The 27,608-nt window shown below is 42.8% G+C and overlaps 1 protein-coding gene across 7 annotated transcripts in view; it reads left to right on the top strand.

Moving 5' to 3' along the window:
• The window catches only part of NAV2 (neuron navigator 2), a 768,177-nt gene that overhangs the window by 491,647 nt on the left and 248,922 nt on the right, over positions 1 to 27,608 (top strand). For all 7 annotated transcript variants that reach the window (XM_008004421.3, XM_073017808.1, XM_073017805.1 and 4 more), the window contains exons 4-5: positions 15,335 to 15,407; positions 25,902 to 26,160. In XM_008004421.3, the coding sequence (XP_008002612.3) occupies positions 15,335 to 15,407; positions 25,902 to 26,160 (332 nt within the window). The remainder of the gene's footprint in view (positions 1 to 15,334; positions 15,408 to 25,901; positions 26,161 to 27,608) is intronic.

The following is a 27,608-nucleotide window of genomic DNA, read 5'->3' as shown; positions in this document are numbered from 1 at the left end:
TCTGGAAAAGGATAATGATGGAAGCTACCTTCTAGGGTTGTTGTGGGGGGTTATAAAAGGCACCTGGTTTCATCTTGGCTCACAGTGAGTGCACATGAGAAGGTCATTCCCTGCCCTGTTTACAAGTCACATATTTTCTAACAATGGTACATCAAAAGATTTCTTCATATTCAAAAAGTACGCCCTCAGTGGGGTAGCTGAATAATGTCAACCCATCCCCAACAATGTTCACATCCTAATCCCCAGAACCTGTGAATATATTATCTTACCTGATGAGACACTTTGCAAATGTGATTAAGTATTTTGAGATGGGATAATGATCCTGGATTATCTGGGCAGGCCCAATGTGATTACAAGGATTCTTGTAAGAAAGGTGAGAGAGGTGACAATGGAAGTTAAGTTGGAGAGAGAGATTGGAAGTTGCTAAGTTGCAGGCTTTAAAGGTGGAAGAAGGGGCCATGAGCAAGGAATGCAGGTGACCTCCACAAGCTGGAAAAGGAAAAGGAAACAGATTCTCCTCTAGAGCTTCCAGAATGGATGCAGCCCTGCCAAATCCTAGGTTTTAGCCCACTGAGACTGATTTTGGACTTCTGACCTCCGGAACTGTAAGATAATGCATTTGTATTGTTTTAAGCCATTAAGTTTGTGGTTCATTTATTGCAGCAGCAATAAGAAACTAATACACTGGGATTCATGCAAAATAACTCTTGCTATATCAGAGAGTAAGCTATTTGGATTTTACAGCATAGGCTCATTTTGCTGTAAATGTGGGTTCCTTGAATTTCTGAGTTTACTGGAAGGTGCTTCTATGGTTAGAACCCTTCAGAATGGAGCTTGCTGCATCAGTCCATTCAGAGCACATCACTGTAGGGAAGCATGTGGAGGACAGAGACCTACAGCTTTTTATTTGTAGCACTGTGTCCACATTGTGGGCTGATAGACATACTGAACTGTCATGAGAGAGGCAAGTGCATCTCATCTCAGTAATTAGAAGTGAATATTGCATCTTCTGGACCTCTTTGCCAACGTAAACTCACAAGTAGGTACTTTGTCCCCACAACTAACATATGTTTGTCTTGTTAATTAACATAACATTTAAGCAAATGTTAGGAATTTACCATATTTTATATGCTATTTAATAACATCAAAGCTTTGAAATGTGAATAGTTTTTTTTTTTAATCTCTTTCAGTTCAGTAAAAATATCCATATTCTCAGCACCTGGCATAGGCCTAGGTATGTTAGAAGTGCTCAGCGAATGTTTCTCAGATGAGAAAGCTAAATAAGTGGTCCAACAATCCAGGAGTTTCAGAGAGAATGGAGTGATGTGACACATCACATTTTAATATTTTGAATGCACTGTGTAAGTTTAAGTGCTCTCAAGAAATGTGAGATTCAGTTTCTTCACTCATAATTTTATATGTTAACTCAGTTATAAAGGTAAATAAAAAGACACCAAAATAACAGATTATTTACATTAATAAGGGAAATGGTGTTTGGGTTGGTAAAACCTCCGATAGCAGTGTTCAAGCTTTATGTGTGAGAAGCACCTGGAGAGATTATTGAAACAGATTGCCGGACCCCACCCCCAGAGTTTCTGATTTGGTATGCCTAGGGAGGAGCTGGGGAATTTGCATTTTTGACAGTCTCCCTGGTGCTGATGATGTTACTGCTCTGTGACCCACCACACTTTGCCAAGCATGACACATTGTCTCTGAGTTAAGTAACAAAGCCTCTTTGCTGGGATAGGACTGAGCAAACATGCATTTAAATATATATTAGTTTGTAAAGTTGTTTGCAGTTTTAAAAGTTAATATGAGGGAATCCTTTTGCTTTTTTGGAAAGGTTAGGATGCCTTTAAGCTGGTCCAACCCGTGGCCCACAGGCCGCCTGCAGCCCAGGATGGTTTTGAATGCACCTCAGTACAAAATTGTAAACTCTCTTAAAACATCATGAGATCTTTGTTTTTGTGACTTTTTTAAAGCTCATCAGCTATTGTTAGTGTATTTTACGTGTGATCCAAGACAATTCTTTTTGCAATGTGGCCCAGGGAAGTCAAAAGTGTGGGCATTCCTGCTTTGTACATTCTTTTTTCTTAGAACTATTGTAAGTTCCAAATTGATATGATCTGAACTGTGCATGTGGTCATGATCTGATTGGCGTTTGAGATGCCTTCTCTACCGCCTTCCAGCTCACTTAACCTCTGTAACTTTTTTTTTCCACTGAATGTTTGGGGTGATAATTCTTTAGCATAGTGGGCTTAAATGCCTGTGTGCCCACTAGCCATTAACTTCTTTGAGGACAGGAGTCGCATCTGTCCATTTGCTCACACTGCTTAGCAATCCCGTAGATGCTCACTCAGTGCATGTTTAATGAAGAAATTCCCAACACACCTGCATTGGGACTGAGGTGTTGTGAGTGGCAACATGGTGTACTTAGGAAGGTTAATAAAGAATGTAGCAAATGTGAGGCTGACCGAGGTTGGGGCTGGGGGAAGGGAAACATGGCTACATATCTGAGCTGAAAGAGAAATTGGATGGTGATTTATAACTGTGTGGATTATAGTTTATATAAAAGCCATCTGGGCCTCATGCTTGGATCCACCTCCCTGCATGTGTCTTCATGGAGTTCTTACGTTTCAGCCTAGCATCAAAGGGGTGTTTTTTTGTATATGTGTTGTTTTTTAAAAAATTTTGCCATGAAGTGGAACTTAGCAAGGAATTCCTGTTTGCACTTTGTAAGGTATGATTAGCCTATGACATCTGCCTATGACATCTGCATGTTGGGAACTGGTCAGGTCAGTGGACAAATGCCAGTGTGCTCACTTCAGAGAGTAGAGAATGGTGGCCAAAAGGCTAAGTTGAGGTGCTTCTAAAACAAAAACTGAACAGATGCCAACAGTTAGATAAAAATCAATATATTTCATTAAAGTTGATCTTTTGTGGATTGGCATGCAACAGGCAAAAAATTGACTATAACTGGGTAGCAGCTGCCCCCTTTAGGTAGGTGTGGGCTGTTGGTCACAATCTCCACCATTCCCTATTGTCTTATACCTAACCCCTTTTACTCATTTGTTATCAGCCTATCCCCCTGCACACATTTGAGGTTTTTGATCCCTAAATGATTGTATTCTCATAAGTTTCCTGAGCTTCCTCAGGAATCCTAAGCACTGGCATATGGTAGCTTGAGAGATCTCTGTTTTGGGAGCATTTTGATTTGGAAATAAGGCCTATAAGTGTTTATATTGATTTAAATTATTCTTGCTCCTGAAGATTTAAAATACTACAGAAGAACCTAAATGTCTTCCCTAAGGAAGTTACTTCTTCCTCTGTGAAGTGTCCTTTTTAAAATATAAAGGTTAGATTTGGTTTGGAGGGACTGGTTGCTTATTGCCTTGTTGTACTGCTGAAGTCAGAGGGCAGGAAAAATGACCAAGAAAGGTGGTGATGTTTCTCCTCAGCTCTGGCAAAGCACTTGCTGTTTGGTTGTTAATGCCCCATGTTTGCACAGGGCTTCGTACCTTACAAAACATTTCCTATTGTGTTCAAATTCTAACTCTGCTGTTTAACAGCTGTGACTTAGGAAGGCTGTTAAACACCTTGTGCCTCCATCTCCCCATCTGAAAAATGATAATAATATCTTTCTTATCTAGTGTGGGTTAAAAAAATAAAAATTAACTGAAATAATAATGTATGAGACAGAATTTAGCCCAGTGCTTCATGTTTCGTAAGAATGCAAATATTAGTTTCTGGCAAGGTCTCTGTACGGCTTTCAAGAAAGGAATAATTATCCCCATTTTACTGAAGGAAAAACTGAAGCTTAGGGAAATTAAGTACCTTGCCCAAAGGTGGCCAAGGAGCCCTGAGAAATCCAAGATTCCCTGGACTTTCCATCTGGTCATTTGAAATCCTTAATTCCCCTTTCTACCCTTGAAATCTCCTCTTAGTAATAGCTCCAATAATGGTGAAACTTTGAGATGAGTTGACTTTTCCTATTTCAGTAGCTTTCATGGGTGAGAGGGCTCCCACAGTGGTGGGAACATGGTTCCAGTTACACAGAGTTGGATGTCCGGGGAGAACCTGTCCACAGTGTAATCTCATATACTTTCCCCTGAAGGAATATGAAGCAAGAAGACAGGGGCATGCATTCCAGGTTTCCACTAAGAGACTACTCGTGCATACCTTTAGTGGGAGGTTTTCTGAAGTGAGTCAACTTGGCATTAAAGTATTCCTCAGGCCCCCTTCTGTTTCTCCAAGGAGATTGTACAGAGGAAACCCTAACCAGACCAAAGGGCCTTTCATGGTTAGCCTTTGGATAGGGTGTTTCTTCCAACTTGGTTTTTTCATCTACATACATTGCATAACCAGTCTTGTGAGACTCCTTTGAGAAGGATTTGCCGAGATTTGATTTGAGTTTCAGAATTTATTGGTTGCCTCCTTTTATGAATGATTATCAAATGCTCTCTCTTTATGATTACCCAGCAGTTTAATTTTAGCCCTTGGGGTAGGTGGAGGGAGCCTTCCTGATATGTGGATATATAGATAGAACCATATGGAATGACCAATATTTAACCATTTTTTACATACAAAAATGGCAATTTTATCTAGTTCAACCAAAGATTTGGCAAGGATGTAGATAGTAACAGAAATTAGCATTCAATGACAACGTAAAAATTATCACTCTTTCTTCACAGGTGCATTAGGTATCTTGTGGCCTTGGAAAGCTCAGGGATATCCTGTAATGGAATCTTTCCTTGTCTAGTTTGCTCTCCTCTTTCAGTGGATTTTGGTCATGCCTCTGACATTGTGGCTGTGGCAGTATGCAGTATGCAGAGTGGAGAATTAGTTATTATATGCTTAATTATTTTTAATTTCATAATTCCTAATTGGCTGGCATGTAGCTCTTTGCCTTTATCACAGATTTTAGAATTTGAAACTATTGGCCAAATCATTTCTTAGTATAAAATATTTTGTGTATTCCTTGCAAAATTCCCCCAAATTATATATTCACAATCATCAGTGATCTAGGATTAAGGTGCAACTCCTTAGCCATGCCTACAACTAGCTTTTGAAATAAAAAATAGATTGAGGTAATGTATGTGGAAGTTTCTAGTATTGTGCCTGACATGTAATAATCACCCACTGATTGCTAGCAGAATTTGAAATTAGAGTGGAAACAATGGTGATTTGGGGTTAGATTTCTCATAGACATTAACACAATAGGGTGTACTATAAAGGCAGAGAATAGCAGACCATGGCCTTCATTCTAGCCATCATCAGAGTAGGTAAGCAAAGTCCTGCAGGATTCTGAATTGAGTATTAACACATTCAAAGGTATTTTCTTGGCTTCGTTTCCTGCTTATGGATGCCACCAGGACAGGTCTTACATTTAAGTACATACTATCCTTGGAATTTCAGGAAATGTATGGATTGACTGTTCGTGAACAACCAGAAGAACCATAAGCTGCCGATAGTGGCAAATTGGCTGAAGCACAAAGCACAAAGCTGACTTACACAGGCTGGTGTGAGGGAACTGGTACCAAGCTGAGGAGTGAGTTTCACTCTTGGCCTGCCTCTACAGATTTTTCCATTACCATATTCCTTTATATCTACTTATTTTGTGGGTGTAACGATGTGGTCTAGTGATCTTCCAAAACTGAAGATTCACTGCACTCTAGAGACATATCTACTCCTGAATTTCAAGGATCTGCTATCTTATTTAATTTTGCATTTATATTCTGCTACCTCTTGAAGATTCTATGGTGGCTTATGGGTTTAAGCATGTAATATGGCAAAGGTACCAAAAAAGCAATCTAGACCTTTTTAAAAGAGCATAGTAAGTGTCAGGCTTTTGAGTAGGTGCCTTGATAAGAGTAAGTTGTCCCTTAACATATTTGTGACTGTATGTTTAGTAGTGTGATAGTTTACTTAGAGTCAACTCTTGCCCAGGAAACTAGCTGCTCATTGAGGGAAGGACCACACTGTCTTGTCTGCCTGCATTTTCTGCCCATTGAATAGGACTGAGAAGAGAATAGATGCTCAGTCTGTATTTTCAAGGAATGAACGAGACTGTCAGATTCCAGGTAATTGCACTGGGTGACATCTCCAAGTGTTTGTAATCCCATTCTCTCTACCTCTGTTGTGTGTCTTGGGGGACTGGAAGTCAGGATTTTTTTCTTGAAGTTTGAGTCCAAGTTTATGTCCTCCTCTGTGGGTGAAACGAATATTTTCTGCAAAAACTATTTGGTTTTTAAAAAGTAGAATTGATATATGTATACATTGTATAATGATTTCCACAATCAAAATAATTGATACTTCTATTACCACACATGCTGTACCTTAGATCTCTAGAACTTGTTCTTTTTAAAACTGAAAGTTGATACCTTTTGACTACCATCTTTCCATTTCCCTCATCCACCAGCCACTGGTAAACCACTGTTCTGCTCTCTGCTTCTATGAATTCAACTTTTTATAATCTCACATGTAAACAAGATCACACAGGATTTGTCTTTCTGTACCTAGATTATGTCACCTAGCATCATGTCCTTCAGGCCCATCCATGTTGTTGCAAATGGCAGGATTTCCCTCCTTTATTATGGCTGAATAATATTTTATAATATTATTTAATAATATTTATAATATTATTCACATTTTCTGTATCCATTTATCCTTTGATGCATTGCACACTTAGACTGTTTTCCTAACCTGGTAATTGTGAATAGTGCTGCAGTGAACATGAGTCCCCAAATTAAAAGGAGCTGGGCAAGGCAATAAAGCAGGAGGAGAAGCAGTCTGACATGGGGACTCATAAGCTGTGTCCAGTCCCTGATTCCCACATTCTTAAGCTTTCCTGTTTCAGAGCCACCATGGGAGCTTGAACTGGCTTGCTGTAAACATTAATGCTTGAATGGCCAAATATCTCTTTGAAATACCAATTTCCTTTCCTTTTGACAGTGGTAGTTCTTATGGTAGTTCTATTTTTAAGTTTTTGAGGAACTTCCATACTGTTTTTCATAATGGACTGTTGACTCTCCTTAACGAAAACTATTTGCCTAAAAGGTCTTAGGCTTTCTCATGTAACTCAATAGAAGAGACTTGGACCACAAAGTTTTTTGGATAGATAGTTGTGGTTCTGGCAGGGTAAAAATGAATGCTAGTGACAAATTATGTATTCGTAGAAAGGCTGTACTAGTGTCACATAATTTAACAAGTCTCAGAGTGTCTCACACTTCAAAATGATCTTTCACTTTCAGGAAATGCCACTGGTATGAAAATTCTGCCATTATGAAATTACATGAAGAATGAGCCCTTTTAGAGCTCTGAATATGTGAAGTTCCAGATCATTGACATATATCCACCCACCCAATCCTCTCAGTAATGGTGGGAGATAGATATCAGCATTTCATGTTACAGATAACAAATCTAAGGCTTGAAGCAGTTAATAATTTTCTCAGAGTCTTGTGGGCATCTGTCAGGGAGCCAGAACCAGGGTTGGAGGAGTCCAAAGTCATGTTCCTTTAAACAGATACTGTCACCTAATAATTGTGGGCAAGAGGTAATGTGGGAAGCCAATGGCAGTCCCTTTGGTCGTGGTGTGAATTTGTTTATCAGCAACTTTTCAAGAAAGAGTGTGGAGAAGTAAGCATGACATCAGGTTATGGAGAGGGCCCAGATTCCTGGAGAGCTGTGCTTGAAAGGAAAGCCTGGAGGAGGAAACGGAAAGCAGATAAGCCTGTTCAATTCTCTGTTTCCCCAGGGGCCAACCCAAGACACAGCTTTGGAATGTCCTGTCCTTACAACTATTGCCCAGGGCCACTCATGCCTAAAATTACAACAGAGTAACAAAAACTACCAGTTGTTGGGCACATATTCAACATCACAAAGATATCCTCTTGTCTAATGACAACCACCACCCTGGGGGGTAGGTGTTATAATGCCCATTTTATAGATCAGGACACTGGGGTAACTTGCTGAACATCACAATTTAGTAAATGCCAGAAACAAGATTTGAATCCAGACTTGTCAGAACCTAAAGCCTGTATTACATCCTCTAAATATCACTCCTTAGCCCTAATCATTCCCCTTTTGTGTTTATGTCCAGCTTCTAGCTTAAAGTCCTTGACTTGGAGCAGTGGTTCCTTTTGGAAGTGCTAGGAAGTTTTAAGGAGAGTTACTCTGAAATTGTAGCAGGAGAAAGGATATACAGAATGTGATACTGATTGAATGTACACAAAGGTATCCTTGGGCCTTTCTGACAATACTGGTCATCAGTGGAATTTTTCCTCTCGTAGGGTCTACCATCTCTAAAAGAGAACAGAGTTCAACCGTAAGAGTTTCTTATGGGAACCTCCAGAATAAGGATAGACTTCTAGAACTTTAGCTACAACACCCCTCCCAGGTTTCTTTCTTTGTTTCAAGGGAAAAATTGAGAAGTCAGAAAATAATAGGAAAATTTATTCTAGGCACTTGGAAGCAAAGTGGAAAAAGATAGTCACTGGAGGAATTTGAGAATCTTGCTTTCAATTTTTTCTCTAGAGATAATTTTCTTTGTATCCATATGGACTTGCCCATTTGCTGTAAAGCAGAGAGACTCTTAAAAAGTTTTTTAAAAAGGGGATTTTTGACAACATCTTGGAAAGCTGAAGTTATAAATATTATAAACAGTATGGTGGATAACACTGCCAAATTAAAAGGAGCTGGGCAAGGCAATAAAGCAAGAGGAGAAGCAGTCTGACATGGGGACTCATAAGCTGTGTCCAGCCCCTGATTCCCACATTCTTAAGCTTTCCTGTTTCAAAGCCACCAAGAGAGCTTGAGCTCGCTTGCTGTAAAGGTTAATACTTGAATGGTCAAAGCTGGGACAGAGTCATGGAGCCCGTCTTATGACTGGACGAAGTTGGCTTTCTTTATACATCAGCCTGTGTGGCTTACACAAGGGCAAGCCCTGATGCTCCCGAATATTTCCATGCCCAGAAGAACTGGAAGCACCACCATGTGTTTCCCTCATTTCTAAGGTCCCCTTCTAAAATTAAAAGTATAGTGTCAGGACCCCGCAAGCTCGGCCCTATGGGGTTGTGCAACTCCAGGACCACACTATGCTCCGTGAGACATGTGATCTTGTGAGTTTGCTAGGCCCCCCACACTGATACAGGTGGACAAAAAAAAAAAAAAAAAAGAAGGTGGGTAAATCATGCGTAAAGTTGTGGCCTCTAGGAGTATAGAGGAAAGAGACAGATAACACTGCAAGACAGACATTTAGGAGGGCATTTCCCCAAAGTTCGTTTTGCTTTTTGGCTTTGTTTCATTGTTTTCTTCTTCTTTTTTCCCTTTGGAAAGAGACAGAGGAAGGGGTATTAGAAGGATATGGAGACCTCTTAGATATGGAACAGACATTTCCAGTACATGTGACCACAGATGTTGATATCTGCCTCCCATCCCTCCCCTTCTTTGTGACCAGCCCAGAAGCCTCTGGAACCCTGCCTTGAGGCCCCTGTTTGACCCATCCCTAACATGAAATAATCCATCCTCCAGCTTTCAGATAGGAAGGACTTGGCTGGGTTGCTACTGCCATGGTAATGGGGCAGGTCGAGGTACTGACAAGACTTCCCAAGGAATGAAGAGACCCTTGCCTTTTCTCCTTCTCTATGTCAACTCCTTTGTGTGGTCAACATGCCCCAATGTGGCCCTGTTTGCCCTTGCTCAAGGGACCTCTCATTGCCCTTCTCCCTTGCCCACCATGCTCCAGCCATTATGACTTTTTTTGGGTTCCCAGAATGTGGTATATTGGATCCTGTATGGAGTCTTTTAGCTTTGGATTCCCTAGGCTTGGTAAGTTCTTATTCTCCCCACTGTTGGTGCCTGGCTAATTCCTTAGGTCTCAGCACAAATTTCCCTTCATTCCTTCAGTCAACAAATATTCTTGAGTAGATCTATTATGTGCTGCACCCTATCCTAGGTGCTTGGGGCTACATCAGTGAACAAAGCAGACAAAAAACCCTATCTGTGGACCTACATGCTGCCTCTTCCTTAAGATATTCTTGTCTGTTACCCTCCCCCTGGGCCTGCTGCACCCAGAGGCTAGATTAGGTCTTCCTTCCTGTATACACGTTCCCAACACTCTTCTCTTTCATGGTAACCATAACAGCTTGTCATCATGTACTTATTTGTGCATTCTTTATTTAATGCTGGTTTCCCTATGTTAGACTGTAGGTTCTACAAGGTTGGGGATTATGTCTGTCTTATTCACCACTATATACTCAACACCAGCACATTGGTTGACACCCAGTAGGTGCTGAGTAAATAGGGGTGAAGGAATAGATAAATGAATGGATGACAATTATTTTTGATGGCAAATAGCAATATCAGGTATGAGGGTCCCACCCACTTCTGGGAGGAAGTTGTTTGAGTTGACATATGAGTTTTATGAAGAAGCTACACTGTGCTTCCAGAGTCACCAGAACTTGCAGGTTCTCACCTAGCCTTGCCTGGGGTCTAAAGCTCCTACTGCCTAAGCTTTAGGCATTTCATGATTTACAAAAATGGTTGTGACCATGCCTGACTTTAATGCAGCAGCTGTTTGCCTCTCCTTCCAGACTGGAGATTTCCCAAGGGGCTTGGTGAGAAACTGTTATACCGTAAGAACTACAGTTCCATTTATTTGGTATGCCCAGAATGTCATCTTCCCCTAGGCTGTGGTAGCACCCATAGAGATGGTCTTCGTTTGCATTAATCATTTTCATGCGCTTTGCACTCAGCTACACTGGTATTCAGAGAAAAATGCTGCCATGACAACTGCCACAACAGATGGTATTTGATCAGTCTCTAAGCTACCAGGGAGATATATAGCAGTGCTTCCGAGGTTTGCATATTTTACGTTATCAGGAGACCCAAGTCCAGCCTTAATCATGATTGAAATGCAAAGTTTTCCATTTGTTTCTTATCTCCTGATTCTCTTTCCAGTTGTTTGGCATTTGTTTTGATTTTTCTAACTCCCTAGCTCTCCTGGGTGGGGAAATACTTCAGGATATGGGAGACAAAGGCTGCAACACACATAGACCATGGAAGTTGCCCTGCAAGTGTAAACTTCAGAGACTGTTGAAAAACTATTCAACTTTGGGATGGCAGTCTCAGCAGAGATTGGCAAAAAGGCTTAATTACAGCCTCTCTCATGGATGTTCAGGTACTGCACAAGGTGGAGGCCACATTTGGCTCCAAACAAAGGGAATTCTGGGGAGGCACATCCTGGTCTGCCCCTTTTCTCTACCTCCATCCTTCATCCAACACCTCTCTGTTCCCAGAGTCTCCAAGCCACGTGGTGGTCCCTCTTCTGGGTTTCCCCCTCTACCCCAGCTAATGCTGCAAATTCCAGCAACTCAGTCCCAGAGCTCTTGGACCCATTTCTATGGCAACAACTACAATAGCTTCTCACCCAGTCCCCAGCCCCCTTCAAAAACACTGGAATGTCAGACTTCATACAGATATTTTTCAGCTCATTTTGGAAAGTAGTTTATATTGGCCACTACGTGCTAATGAACAAGTTTGGTCTTATTTACATACTTTGCTGTTTAAGAGTCTTTTCTTTCACCTGCCTCCCAACTTTAATCGGACCCTTATCTCATGCTGTGTGTCTGGATCACACATGAGTCTTGCTGAAGATGGGCACGAGAACATCATTGTGCTGTAATGACTACTGGGGTGCTGCTGTTGGGGCTGTTCCCTCTTGAGATGTGGTAGGAGTTGGCAATTTCAACAGTACTCGAAGATGGATTGTGTTTACCTGTACAGTATTTAGAAGAAAACCTTAAGGTGAATTTTAATCACAAGAAGGACTGGATCAAAGAAACAATCTCCCTTTCTGATCTCCTTCCAAATGAAGCCAGGAGGTTGGAAGCCACATCTGACCCCATTCTGCTTCCCAGCCTCACTTTCTTCCTGGGGTGCAGATGAAAGAGCGTGGGTCTTGGCCGCCTTGTCAGCAGTGATTTTTAACCTTAATGGAATATTATTAAACAGTGGATTTGAGACTTGAGGAATGTTTTTTGAACTCCTTCTGTGAACAGAGAAATCACAGTAGAAAGGTAAAATTCAAGGCACTTGATGGACTTACAAATGATCTTTTAAATAATGACCACGTTCTTTGTTTTAACATTTTCTGGAGTGCAGACCAGCCATCTGCTTTTGGCTCCCTGTATTTCTTCTCTTTAGAAGAAAACACTGGTGCCCTTAGGCTTTTTCTGTTCACCTAATAAAGGAAGATCCTAATGCTTCTCTTGTTTATGTGCTCTGATTCTTCCTGAGACAAGACAGGAATCAAGGTGTGTGTTGAATGGCTCTGTGGACCCTAGAGGAGGATTATCTAAATGCAGGCTCCTATGTATGATGGGCAGGAGGACTTCCTGGTTTCTCACCCAGCTCTGTCATTTACGTTGACCTGTGTAATCTTGGTCAAAAATCTGACTTCCTTACCTCATTTTCTGTATCACATAATACTTGCTAAAACCAACACCATCCAAAGAATTGAGTGCCATGCCGGCGCAGAGCAGACATCTACACAATAATGTTGACTGAATGAATGCTTGAAAGAATCCTGCAACTCAGGGCCTCTCAGTCTCAGCACTGTTGACATTTTGGACTGGACAGTTCTTTGTTGTGAGAAGCTGTCCTGTGCATTGTAGTATGTTTAGCAGCATCTTGGCCTTTATCCATAAGATGCTAATAGTACCCTGCCCCTGTTGTGACAACCCCAAATGCTGCCAGTTGTTGACAAATTGGTCCTTCCTCTCCATCCACCATCCCTAGCCAGTGGAGAGCTACTGATCAAAATTATAAAATTCTGTGAAAAAAATGACAGGACTTTAAAAAGTTAACAAAGAAGAAGTATTCGGGTAACTTATTTATAATTATCCTTTTAATAGAATTGGACATTAAAAGAAAGTCCAGCAGATGGCTGAATTGAAATGTATCAAGGCTAGCCTTGCAAACAGACACTATCATGTACTTTAAATGATGCTGTATGTGTTGAATGTTCCATAAATATAAGTAATGTACTTTATGCTTCTTGGAATGTGAGCTCTGTAGAAATAGTGTTGTAGTAGAACAGTGCTTTTCTTGAATATGTTGGCAGTTGTCTTTATTTTTTTATTCAGTGCCACATTGCTGGACTATTGCTGAAAAAACTTAACCTACCTCATCAGCCCACCTCCATGACACTTCCCGGGATAAATATCAAGTGTACTATTTTTGAATTTGCAATTAGAGATTCAGGGATGGTGAGCTTTTTCTTTTTCTCACTTTCCATGGGAACAAAATTACCAAAGCCTCACTTACTAGCCATGTGCAAGATATTATATAAAAGGAGTAGAAGAGAATGATAAGAAAAGGCAAGCAGTAGAAGAGGGATTTTATAATTTTATTATGATTTAAATACTAGTGTCTCTTTTAGGGGGCAACAAATCCTTTTGAGTGGATTTGGTATATTACCACTGTGTACAACAGTAGAAATAAGCACTGATAATTAACATTTTTTCTCAAAAGCAGGGTTTCATGGTATGGTGAAGTGGCATTCAGAGGCACAACTGTTATTACACTTACAAATGAGAGCAGATTGCTCCAAGACATCACACTCAGGGTACTCCCAGCCAGTCTTTCCTTTACTTTCCCCTCCCTTATTCCCTCTAAGCCAATAGCACCTGGTTGTCTGCATTTATGTAAATGCAGGCTCCTGTGTATGACAGGGAGGAGGACCTCCTGATTTCTCACCCAGCTCTGCCATTGACATTGACCTGTGTAATCTTGGTCAGAAATCTGACCTCCTTACCTCACTTTCTCTATCACGTAATACTTGCTAAAACCAACACCATCAAAAGCGGTCATCCCTGGGGCTGGACAGAGGACAGGAAAGATGAAAAGAAAGCTCACCTTTCCTCCATGTATGTAAGAAAGGACTTTCTGCAATGATGGCAGGCATAACGCGTAGCATCAACATTTAGTTTGCAGCAAGTCGCATTCTGCACCTTTCTCTAGAGATGAGAAAATGTCTTCCAGATGAGGACCCTTGAAGTGTGAGATGGAGGTTGGAAAGGAGATGGGAACCTGTGCTAAAAATGCAAGGGTGGAGTAACTTCAAGCTAGGGTCGAGTAGAGTCTATAATACGGGTGCAGTTTTATTCAGGTGTCCCATAGCTTAATTTAAAGTCCTTGGAAGATGTAAAGACTGGGAGTAGATAAGTCATAAAATGCCAAATGTCAGTAGGCGGGTGGATGTGAACTTCAGGAAGACTGCCTTGGAGCTAGACTCTACTCACATTAGAGCTCTTAAATGTAGACACTTTACATTTTCTGTGGCTATGAAGGAGCATTGGGAAATTGCTTGGGGTTGAAGAAACAGGAAGGGTCACATGTATACTGTGGAAGGCTATCATTTATTAGTTCAAAATAAATTCCATGGGTTAAGTACTGATTTGAGTTCATAGGAATGTTGATGGAACCTGGGAAGTAATGAGGATTGGGGTGATGGTGGAGGGGAATGAGTGGGGTCCCCATTGTTAAATGCAAATTGTGTGAAATTCAAAGATCTCTGTGCCAAGTCTAAAGCAATTTCTTTTACTTATGGTACCCATTGACATTAATCAAGCCAGAACATTTTCCTTTAAACCAAAAAATAATTCGCCCTGACAACTAAAGTCAAATTAGCCTCTTGGGAATGACCTAATTGTTCTTTTGGGAAGGCTGGACACTGGCTTGCCCTTGGCTGTGGCGTCAGCCCTGGCAAACCTGGGAGATCTCACAGATTCTGGTGGGTCCCTTCTTGTCACAGAAAGCACAAAGGACAGAGGGGTTCAGGAGGTCACAGCTGTCCCCGGTCATCTGCAATGCCTCCCATCTGGAAAATTTTGTGTGTAAATGCTACCCAGATTCCTGCTAAAACTCCCATTCACTGTTTGTACATTTGACTGCCTGCCTCTTTGGTGGCTGGAAATTTCTCCCAGCTGCTGGTAGATGGGTGTGTCCACTAACCTTTTCCCCACCTCCATTTTTCTGGCAACTGCTCAAGTTTTCAGGATTGCACTGGTGGTGGCAGTGACCAAGATGAGAGCTCCCATTCCGCCCTGGTTATTTTTGGCAGCTGTGAGCAATGCAAGGCCTCGACTTTTGGCACTATGTGGTTGGGATATTAGGTAAACTTTTCCTGTGCAAGTACAGACAAAGAGTCCTATCTTGCGTTCATTCATCCATCGGCCGTTTTTACAGCATTCTGTTGTCCCATTGTTCCTAATAAGAGATGGCTGTGGAGAGCGTGAACATTTATTAAGTGTATATTGTTGTTTTTCCCCCCTAGATTGAAAACATAGATGCCTGCTTGAATTTCCTGGCAGCTAAGGGAATAAACATCCAGGGGCTGTCTGCAGAAGGTGAGTCAGAGCACTTGTCGTGAAGCTGCCTCATAATTAGAAATGCCCACCTGTTACTTATGAATGATATTAACACAATTAAGACAAGGGATGTTGGTGGGCTCCTCTGGTTTTGTTTTCCTTTAGGTTCCTCAATAGTTGCCTAGACTTGAGGATGCCAACGTTATTACTCACCAAAGACTCACTCCAAGAAGGTGGATTCAACCCTACCAGCTGCCTCTGCAAGACCCTGAGAGGGTAGTGAAGGGAAAGCTGTCCTATTTGAGAAAGACTTGATTAAACAATGCTGGTTTGATTCACCTGTCTAGTAATTCAGTTAACTATCAAGTCAGGCCTTATCTATGGGAGAGAGCATGCTTCACCACAGAACATATTTCAGCTGTACAGTTCCCAGGGAGAAATGCTTAATCTTTATCTCTAACTTTTATTAGAGGAAGCAGCACTTTTTCTTGCTCTTATAAAAAGCATGTGATTTATTAATGCAACGCTATATTTTTACATCGTGATTAGTTTTTAATTAACTTAAATTTGGTGACTAATTAGCACATTAGTTCACCAGCGTTTTGCTATTAAATTAGTTATTGGTCTGGAGATGGCTGGTTTGAATTCTCAGCCACCTCAGACAACATCTCAGCCTGAAACTTTCATGCTCTCTCCTGTTTGTAAATACAAGCAGCTGCCAGCTCAGAGCTGCCATAGGCCCAGGCATCCTCCCAAGCTCATTAGGCTGCACCTGCCTCCAGTTTTCCCAGAACAGGTAAAGCAGTTTGGGCTTCAGACGATAGTGCCTTTCCCTAATGAGACTGCTTTTTGAAAGGATGCCTGTTAGCATGGACTCTGGTGGTCAGGGTGGGGCAGAGGAGAACAATGAGAAAGGAAACAGCCAAATGGAGCAGGTAAGTTTGCAGGCATGATGGATTCCGTCTGGGACCTGTTCCTTGCCTTTGCTCTGCTACACAGTGAAAGCTTGGTTTTCCGGGCTGCGTTTCTGAGTGGTAGTCTCTTCTGGTATTGGGGGTGGGCAGTATAAATGGCCATGATTAGTGCCTAGTGGGTGTGTTGTGTCTCATTGGGACTGTAGGAATTCCCAATTGATGAATTGTAGGAACTCTGATGTGCTGGACCTGTTCCCAGTCAGGCACGGACATACTGCTTCCAGAGGTCACAGAAGCAGTCATCGTGTGGTCAGTCCTCATTCCAGAGGATTCCCCAGCCCTGGGGTACGGACCCTCATCCATGGGGATAAGATCAGGGCTGGCTGACATGTGGAATATGCTTTGCTGTGGGGCGAGGGGTTGCTGGGAGTAGGCAGATGCAAATTCCCATTCAGAGGAGCACATTATTTCCTCCTGGTGCAGAGTTCTTATGCTGGCTGGTAGGTGGCAGGGCACACTCCTCCTAGTTTCTGGGAGTGATTAAACTCCTGGCACAGGCCTGTGTCCCCCAGCAGAGCACAAGCAGGGACTTTTATAAGGTGTGCTCAGCAGCAAGTGGCAGCAGGGCCTCTTGGGTATGCAGACTCTGCAGGCCTGCTTCATCCTGCCTGGCTGGGAGTGACCCCTGGCCACTCAGCTATCTACCCATTGTCCTGACCTCTGCTTCATTTGTTTCCCCCTTCTGCGCCATCCTCTATGCCTGTACCCCAAGGCATAGAGAATCTATGCAATAAGTATTTGTTGAATGAACAAGTACCAACTATGCTTTGAAGGTTTTTATCTGTATTGGCTTCAGTTCTCACAACTAAAGTTGGAGTTTATGACAGCCTCAATTTATAGACGAAGAAACTTTGGCTTAAAGAGGTTATGAGTGACATCCCTGAAGCATGTAGCTAGAGAGTGGCAGAGCCAGGATTTGCACCCAGTTCTGTGTGATTTCAGAGCTCATGATCATGGCATCTTCTGGGAGAGCAGGTGGATAAAATCTAGGTATGCCTTGTAAAGGTAAAAGAAATGAGGTTTAAACTCTTGGTTACCTGGTACATGGTTTCAGAAGATGTTATAGCTCATGGAGGCACGTTATGCAGAGAGATACTCAGCCGTCTGCCCCTTTTTAACATTGGGATGACCCTTGAAGGCTCTGAGCATGGGAAGAGCATACCGTAGCCAGTGGTATCAAGCCATCGTGGTATAACCATGAAGGAGTTTTATGGTATTTCAGTGACTGCCTTAACTGTGCTATGTTGAATCCCCATCCTTCCTGCTGGGTCAAGACTCACTTAATGATATTTTGGCCAGAATGTATGGCTCTTTAGTCATCTTCAAGTTATTACAATTACTTGATGCCCATATTTATGACTCAGTCATAGTCATTTTTAAACTTCAATCTCATTTTAAACTTCAATCTCAAACTTCAGTACTCTACTCAAAGCTCTTTACCCTCATTCCTTCCAGTGCAAATGAGTTTAGGAGTTTGAAGAGAGATAGGGGCATGCTGACTTGACTTTCTCTCCTTTCCCCTTCCCATGTTCTTGTGCCTGAGCCTCCAGAATTGAGGCAGCACAGAGGAAGCAGAGTTCTGCTGCTGGGGAAGGTGCTGTCCTCAGTATACATCACTGCCACTGTCTCAGCTGGTAGTCTCAGCAGGCCCTTCTGACCAGGACTCACTCCCATGTAGCTCCCAGGGCACTGGTGGTCTTCTGTGAGACTTGGCCAGATCTTTTACCTCAGTCTTATGATCCCTCCAATACCTACCATAGGACCAGCAGGAACGTGTGGGCTCCATTTTCCACTTGCAGTGGGTGGAATTGCAAGGCCTCCTGTCACCTGGCAGCAGTCCCCCACCAGACAGTCTCTCTCCGGTTCTTTTCCCCACTCAGGTGGCCAAGAGGCAGATCAGCCAAGTCTCTTCTAAGCGGATGTCCAATTTGGGACTGGAATGCCAGGACCCTCCTTCTTGCCAGCACCCCCACTTTGAGCGATCCTCAGAGCTACCACTCCCTTGACTTCAAGGGGCCCAAGAACTCTGCTACCTTGCCTCCTTGGTGAGGGGAGGAAAATATCCTTTCTCCATGATCATCAAACATTGTCTCCCCAAAATGACATTCTGTCATCTAGATCTTCTTAAATATTTTGGAGGTTGGGGAGTGATGAAGATATTAGTGGTAAAAGTGTGAACTGCTGCATTCCTTTGGGAAAGTGGCCCCAACGTCTGCCACATTCTCAAACTTACAACAAGCAAGGGTACTTAGAGCCTTTAATCCTCAAATTTGGCCTTATTCACAGTTTCAGGGTACAGGCAATATCTCATTTGACATCATGTTAAATTACAGGAATAGATTTATTGAGAACTTATCACATGTCAGTCACTGAGCTAAGTGCTGTGCATATTTATATCTTATTTAGTATCCCCAGCAACCTTATGGGGTCAGTATTAGTATTATCCCCATCATACGGATGAGCAAACCAAGGCCCAAAGAGATTAAGCTACACAGTTAAAAAAAAAAAAAAGGAGAGCCACAAGATCAGCAGTGGCTAAACTACCCACATCTGCTGATTCAAAGGCCTGATGTGTGCTAATGCACATTACTGCGTATGTTTCTATCCACCTGCATAACTACTAGCAAAGCAGTGTGGTATATTAAAAAGTAATGTGGATTTAATGCTTTTTGTTTTCCTTTTGAAGACGACTGAGTGCCCTGAGGCTCCTTCTCTGATGAAAAAAACATCAGCAGTTGGAAGCCTCATAGATACATCTCCACCCTTGCCCAGTCTAAAGCTGGGTTTGCATTCAGGAGGGTGTATGCACCTGTCCTCAAAGCATTTCAGCAGCTCAGGCCTGCCTCGACCCGCCTGCTAGAGAGCCACAGGGAGCCTTTGTTCTAGGGCACAGACAGCAGATGCTTGGGGGCAGAGGCTGCAGGCCCAAGTGAGCCCCATGGAGGTGCTGCTGGTTTGGGGAACTTCCCTGGACTAGGCCTCCCTGCCCCATCAGTTTTCCTGAAGATTGAACTGATCTATTTGCTCTTGGAGATGTGCCAGAGTCCTGTGAGCTTGGGCCTCCCTTTGCCCTGGGGTGATGTTCAAGATCCTTCACCAACCCTTCCCCAGAACACACCACCTGTCACAGCCATCTGTAAACCTGCCCCTGTGAGGAAGGATGGCCTTTATCTCTGGCCGTTTTGAGAACACCTGGGGTTTGTGCTATCTGGCCCTGAGCCCATCCTCCTGCAGTGGAGAAGCAGAGGTTGGGGAGTAAGGCATATTCTATCTAGTTCAGCTAATTTTTCCTGGCACATCCTGTATGCCAGGCCCCGTGCTAGGCACTGGGGTACATCTGTAATCAAGTCAGTCATATTAAACTAACCTTGATTCCAGTTAATAAGAGAGAGCTGTGTTAGTGGTAAGCACAGGATCCAGTGGTGACCAAAGAAAGGCAAATCAACTTTTCCTGGGGCTCTCAGTGGGGCTACACAGAAGTGGTGATGATTCCCTCCAGATTTCTTGGGATGAATAGGCACTTGCCAGACAGAAAAGGAAGGTGAAAGGAAACCTGAACAGAAGATCGGGCATAGGTAATATTAATATGATGGGGGGAAACCATGCAGACATTGTATACACAAAAGTAGGAACATCCTTCCAGGTGGAAGGAGTGTATACTTTGAAGTGAAACCAGTTGCTGATTTGATTAGCTCAGTCCTGGGTTTGCTGCCCTGAGGACCAGAGATCTAGGTACTGAGTTTGCTCCTCCTCTCATCCCAAGCTAGAAAGCAGGAGGTCTTTCTGGACCTGTAGGGTGAAAGCAGCAGGTGGAATGTTTCCATTTCCTCCTACCTATATTACCTGAGTATGGCATTGACTGGGACTTTCAGTTTCTGTTTCTTAGCAGAAGGGGCACCATAGGCTCTGCTCCCACCCTCTCATCCCACTTCTCCTATGGGTAGAGTCATTGGCAGACTTGGAGAGCAGCAAGAACACAGAGGGCTGACGAGTGGAGGGGCAAGTTAAGTGGTGGATACCAGTTATGCAGCTGGCCCAACTGCAGGGACCATGCTGCAGGCTCCACAGTCCTTAATCAGCTGGGTGAACCTCACACAACCAGGGCTCAAGGGAACTGAATAGGAGTTCTGCAGCTCTGTGGTCTGCACAGCCCTCCGTTTGGCTTTTCATCCCTTATACCCTACAAAGCAGGTTTCTTTGTATTAGATTATTTCAGCACTTGTGCCATTGTAAACCAAGCCTGAAGTTTCTCTTTTAAAATGTTGAAAGAAAATAACTCCTATTTATCTTACTCTTCATTCCTGGCATTACCCACAGCATCTATGCAGATTAGGACCAGCCAATGGGAAGAAAGCGATTAGTCAGAACCCAAAGAAAGTGGAGTCAAGGCAATACTAATGCAAATAGAAATTGGAATATGAGAATATGGCCTATGCAATTTGCTTTTCTGTTGCCACAAGAGTGGCCACAGGAAGAGAAAGAACAGGGCTCCAGTTTGGGTTTAGCCACAACTGGCTAGTGTCTCCTTGGGCAAGTCAGTTCTCTCTAAATCGACATGTTTTTCCTTCTCTAGAAGTCCAGAGGGCGAGGTTAATCAGATACAAAATAGTAACTCCTTTTCCAAAGCCTTGGGGAATGTCATGAGGGAAACATTCTTGTGGGGCTTTGGGTTTTTTTTTTTTTAAAGGCTTCCTGTGGAGCTGGCTTACCAAGCCTCATAGAACAGACAAATACCATTTGGAAATATGGAAAGAATATAATTCTAGCTATTTTGGATACTGTCTGTTATAGACCACCCAAGGTAGAAACTGTGTGGCTGTCAGCACATTCAACACTCTTGAGTTTTTGTAATCGGAAAAGAAAATTAAACAGTTATAATGTCCATCAATTGGTGAATGGATAAACAAAATATGGTGTATCTATATGAGGGGAATATAAAAACTGACAAATGCTCTAACGTGGATGAACGTTAAAGCATTACGTTAAGTAAAAGAAGCCAGATGCAGGCCCGGCGCGATGACTCACGCCTGTAATCCCAGCACTTTGGAAGGCCGAGGTGGGTGGATCACCTGAGGTCGGGAGTTCAAGACCAGCCTGGCCAATGTGGTGAAACTCCATCTCTACAAAAACACAAAATTAGCCGGGCATGGTGGCATGCACCTATAATCCCAGCTGCTTGGGAGGCTGATGCAGGAGAATCACTTGAACCCAGGAGGCAGAAGTTACAGTAAGCTGGGATCACGCCACTGCACTGCAGCCTGGACAACACAGTGAGACTCTGTCTCAAAACAAACAAACAAAACCAGATGCAAAAAACTATATACAGATGCTCCTCAACTTACCTGATAAACCCACCATAAGTTGAAAATAAATGCATTTAATACATCTAACCTACTGAACATCATAGCTCAGCCTAGCCTACCTTAAATGTGCTCAGAACACTTGAACACTTACATTAGCCTATAGTTGGGCAAAATCACCTAACAGCCTATTTTATAATAAGGTGTTGAATATCTTATGTAATTTATTGAATACTGTACTGAAAGTGAAAAACAGAATGGATGTATGGGTACTTGAAGTACAGTTTCTACTGAATGTCTGTTGCTTTCACACCATGGTGAAGGTGAAAAATTATAAGTAAAATCATCGCAAGTTGGGGACCATCTGTATTGCATGATTCTATTTATGTGAAATATCCAGAAAAGGCAAATCTGTCGAAACAGAAAGCAGATCAGTGGTTGCCTGGGAGTGGGTTTGGGGATTGATTGTAAATGAGCACAAGGAATCTTTTTAGGATGATAGAAATACTTTCTAAATCTAGAATTTGCTAAATTTACTAAATATCATTAAATTGTACACTTAATTTTATGAAATTACACCTCAGTAAAACTGTTTTAAAAACCAGAAAGATTACCATTGCATATTCTCTAATGTTAGATCATTCGTGATTTTCCTTTCTGGTCACCAGTGACTGTGGCATAAAGGGATGAGCAGAGAGAATGGACCACTTCTCAGGCTTCCTTTGGGTGAAGAGCTCTGTAGTGGGTTCTGAGGAGGCTACAGGTAGAATGGCCACATTTTCTCAGCCAAAAAGGGAAGTACAGAGTTGGGCAGTATCCTAGGTGCACTCATTTTCTCATTTATTGTTTATTTTATTATTTATTTATTTATTTATTTATTTATTTATTTTGAGATGGAGTCTTGCTCTGTCACCCAGGCTGGAGTGCTGTATCGCAGTCTCGGCTCACTGCAACCTCCGCCTCCCGGGTTCAAGTGATTCTTCTGCCTCAGCCTCCCGAGTATCTGAGACTACAGGTGCCCACCACCGTACCTGGCTAATTTTTTGTATTTTTAGTAGAGACGGGGTTTCACCATGTTAGCCGGGCTGGTCTCGATCTCTTGACCTTATGATCTGCCTGCCTAAGCCTCCCAAAGTGCTGGGATTACAGGAGTGAATCACCGTGCCCGGCCTCATTTTCTCATTTAATCTTCAATTAATTCTTATAACAATCCTATAGGAAAGGTACAGTAGGACATATGCTCATTTTAGAGAAGAAAACCGAGGCTCAGAGAGATTGAATCCTGTAAAATCTCAAAGTGTACAAATAATGGAGTGTAGAGATTTAACCAAAAATTTTTCTGGCTCCAAAAAATGAGAGATCTTTGTTATAAAAATGCTGCCTCCTAAGAGGAAGTATATTTATTGGAGGAGCACTATAGTCTCTGACAAATGAAAAACATGTTTTAGGGAACAATGGCCATTCTGATCAGTAAACGACTAAATGACCATGGTAGGTAGAGAATACAACAGGACTGGCTCTGTTTGTCTGCACTGGGATTGGGCTGGTAGGTTATGGAGGGTGCTGATGTGAACATGCCAACTTTTTGCAGTGGATGACCCCTGATCCTCTGGGTATGCTGAATTATTAGTTTCTCTCCTCTTGTTTTTTCTTGCATGGTTAAAAAAAAATGCATCATGGAATATTTGACATCCCAGAAAAATAAAAAATACTCAAATGCCTACCAGCTAGCTTAATAAATAAAACATGATGGCTATACAAGTAAGCCAAGTTACTCAGTGTTAGAAAACTGGACTCTGAGTCGGAAAACCTAGATTCAAATCCCAGCTCCAGTGTTTATTACCTTGGACAAGTCATAAAACCCTTCTGAGCTTCTGTTTCCCCTTATGTGAAAGAGGGATAATCCTACTCACTTCCCATGTTGTAAGGATTAAATGAGATCATGCATATAAAGAGCTTAGCCTGATACACACTGGTTAATAATAGCTCTTATTGTTATAAACTGTATGACTTGATAACTGTAAAAGGCCCTAAAAATAAATCTTACATAGATTTCATCTATCCCCATAATTAACAGTACTTTCTCCCTTCAGTGAATTCAGTTTTGAGGGGAAATTGTTTTCTTAACTTAATAGGCACTAACTTGTGTGTCAGCCCTTGCTTGGCTTACCTTGATTCTGTCCCTAGCTCTTGTCACTGCCCAGTTGGGTGACTATAGATATGTCACTTCACCTTGTGGGCCTTTGTTTTCCCGTAAGTAAAGTGAGTAGCTAGCTGAATTATTTCATCCAAGCCTCACACTCTATGATTCTCATGTACCACTGAGAACATTTGGAATCAGAAGTGGAACATGCTACAGGTGTGTGCCTCTCCTTTGGTTTCCTTAGTGTGGAGAAGGAAGCATGGCTGAAGGATTAAAGCTGAATTACCAAAAGAGACTGAGGGGCTGGCCCACCCCTTGGGTGTTTCTCTGTTTCACACATCACACAGAGTGGTTTATACGCAGTGACTTTGCATCCTGACTTGCCACATCAGTCCTGGCTACCAACTGTGGTCTGGTATAATTAAGAGCTCCCCACTCCCTGGCTTTCATTCTCAAAAGAATCATAGTTAACACAATCGATTAAAAGGTCACCATAGTAAAAACTGTCATTTTTAAGATATGAAGGTGGAACTGTATGAGACTCTCATTCAGGATTCTGGGGTTATAGTCATATAATAACCAAGACGAGTGAAGGACTTCACTGTTTAAAGTGCGCTTTTGCCTAAATGCTCCCATTTGTTCTGCAAAACAACCTTGTGCAATGGGGCAAAGTGGTGTCCGTATTGCCTTTTTACTGAGGCCCAGAGAGATTAAGTGACTTGCCTGGGGTTGCACAACTAGTAAGTGATAAGAATACAGATTGGAACTCATGGCTTAGGTTTTCCAAATGCTGTGCTCCTGTCTGCTTTGTCCTGTGATAGAATCTGCTAGCTCCCAGAGTAGGGTGTGAAGGCTGGATTCTAGAAGTTTGTATTGTCAGTTTCTTCAGAGCCTGGAGAATGGGATGCTCCAAGGGGAAGTAATTCAGCCTGACCTAATCAGCAGATCACGTTGGGCCAAGGCACTGGCGGGGCACACTTCCTCTTCTGCGTGGAATGGAGCTTGCTTCTGAAAGGACTCCATTCATACTCTCTGCCCCTCAACTAAGCCTTGGAGGAAACTCTTGTTCCTTCACTAGCAGCCTCTTTCCCAGCCCGGGGCTAACCTGTAAGTGTGCATTACCTACCCTTCTAACAAGGCCTTTGAAGCTTTCTTGCTTCACATCTGTCTTTCCCCCCTTGCCAGTTAAGAAAAACCCATTCTAGAGTGATAGGAAAGCAGAGAGTGCTGAGTATGTTTGCCCCCAAGGTTCCTTCTCCTCTGTCCCTCATGCTCAGTGGCCCCCGAACTTCACTCTTAGGGTCTGCTCAGACTCTGGCCATCTGCATCTAGTGTTAACTGCATAGAAAGGAGGGATCTCCCAAGGAGAAGCCCCTCGTGAGCCATGGCCTTTGCCTGTGAATAAATATTTTATTCTCCTCTGCAACTCTTTATGCATGCCTTGAGGCAAATGTATTTTAACGTTGAAAAATACTGTCTGGAATAAAAACAAACATTTATTCCCATTCTGTTCCAATTTCTTTTAATGTAGGGAATATTTTGTATGAGTCCATTATGGAAGCAAGTCCTTCTAGCCTGTTCTATACCCACCCCAAATTAGAGTTATTTGTTCAGCAGATGAGGGACACAGAGCCACATATTTGAGAGTAGAGTGACTGGGGAAAGCAGAGCACGCAGATCATGGAGTGGGACAGCAGCCACTTGGCACACTCATTGTGGCTTGAAGCTTAGAACATGGACTTGGCAGCAGCCAAGTGCACTGTGAAGACCCATGAGCTTCCCCCAGTGCCAGAGTTCCTCCATCCCCTGCCTGTAGAACAAGCACAGTCTTGCTTGAGACGCTTGCTTTTTCAGTGGTGTCCTTACTGAGAATTTCCTCTTGGCACCTACCAGACATCTAGTTGCAACTTGCCTCCTGTATCCACTCTAATTCTAATGGCGAGAATAAGCTAATTTCTTTGTGGTATAGGCTGATTTTAATTGACTGTGATACCAATGAAGTGTTCAGGAAGCCTGTCATATCCTAAAGAAATCAAACTCACGCGCAGGCTGAAACAGCCCGTTGAACAGGAAGAAGAGCTCCCCATCTGACCAGAGTCTCTTTATTGTCTTGCAGAGATCAGGAATGGAAACCTCAAGGCCATTCTAGGCCTCTTCTTCAGCCTCTCCCGATACAAGCAGCAGCAGCAGCAGCCCCAGAAGCAGCACCTCTCCTCACCTCTGCCGCCCGCCGTGTCCCAGGTGGCCGGGGCCCCCTCCCAGTGCCAGGCTGGCACCCCTCAGCAGCAGGTGCCAGCCGCTCCCCAAGCCCTGTGCCAGCCTCACCAGCCAGCGCCACATCAGCAGTCAAAAGCACAAGCTGAAATGCAGTCCAGGTGGGGGCTCCTTGCCAACTGATGGTTCTGTTTCTTAGGCATCTTCCTCCACACCAACCAATCTCTAGGCTATCCTGTGTGGATTTTTCATTTGTGCTTCTTCAATGCTGAGAGCTACTGGTCGTTAGTGGGAAATTAGCATGGCCTTGAAATGGATACAGTGAGGAGCCCTTCTTGTGTCTGGCAGAGATGTGTACTTTTATAGGTCAGAATTGCCAGCAGCCAAAGCTAATTAGCTGCTCCTGCTATTACTCTGGCCTATTACACACATGCTTGTAGGCAATAAACTGCCCCTAAAATAGACTTCAAACCCCTTTTGTTTGTCTGCCTACAAGCCGAATATTCAGTGTTATATATGAGAGTAGTTTTACTTAGTGGAGGTAAAAGTTCTATTCCAGTAGATGCCTCTGCTTTGCCAGAACAGAAATATAGAGGGCACTAAAGAAAGGTGGCAAGGGAAGGAGGCAGCCATCCCTGAGCGGGGCAGCATCGCCTAATGGGAGCAATTACCATTAAATGTGACTGTTGTGTTGAACTGCCATGAGGAGAGTCCCACAATGCAGGAGTGATCTGCAGGGTTAGGGCCTGGATTTTGTTCCCAGGGGGACTGATGTTTGCCAGTCATACTCACCAGGTACAAGCCAGTTGTCACTGTAGTTACCATCTACTGTGCTACAATGGAAATAACATCACTTTGTAAAACTTTTGTCTTAATGGCAGAAAAAAAAAGGAAGACTTTAGAAACTAAAGAGTTCTTGACTCGAGGTCAAGTTCTACAGAAAAGTTCATACTGTTTTCTTTTAAGCCACAAGACTTCAGCTATAAGCCCTAAATGTCACGATCAGATTGATTACTTGATTTCATCCAGTGTGTGCTGAAGTGTAATGGCCTTTCCTTTTCATTCCCCCAAAGCACTAGCATTAATAATCATAAGGCTTCTCACACACCTTGATGTACCTTTTATTACCCATTGTAGTTAGGCAGAGCACAAAGCTGCTCAAACACAGCTGCTGCCTTATAGACAGTTACAGCCTTCTTTTTTCCCCATGAGAAGTGCTATTTCCCAATTGTGATGGTGTTAAAACCAGCAGTGATGAGTGTAATGTAAATCAGGCCCCGTAATTAATTATCTAATTATATCCAGTTTGCATTATGGAAATTTGTGGGGTGGGAGAGATGCCTGGACTAGCAATGAGGAACAGACAGCCTAGCAGCCAGTTGCCGAACCCTTTCCCTGGAGAACTGCCTGAGTGGGAGTCACTCCCAGTCAGAGCTTCCCTGATGGACATGGATGATTTAAATGATCAGGGCGTCATTTCCCAGACTGCATTTTGCCGAGTGCTTATTCCCTGGGATGTTAACTTGGGTCATATTGCAGGAGATGAGTTCTGTGGGGGGGGAAATATTGGGAGATAATTTGGGTTAAATTGTTATATGGCTGTCATTGT

This window comes from Chlorocebus sabaeus, chromosome 1 (assembly GCF_047675955.1).
Source record: "Chlorocebus sabaeus isolate Y175 chromosome 1, mChlSab1.0.hap1, whole genome shotgun sequence".
NCBI classification, from domain to species: Eukaryota; Metazoa; Chordata; class Mammalia; order Primates; family Cercopithecidae; genus Chlorocebus; species Chlorocebus sabaeus.
This window is presented reverse-complemented; position numbering and strand designations above follow the sequence as displayed.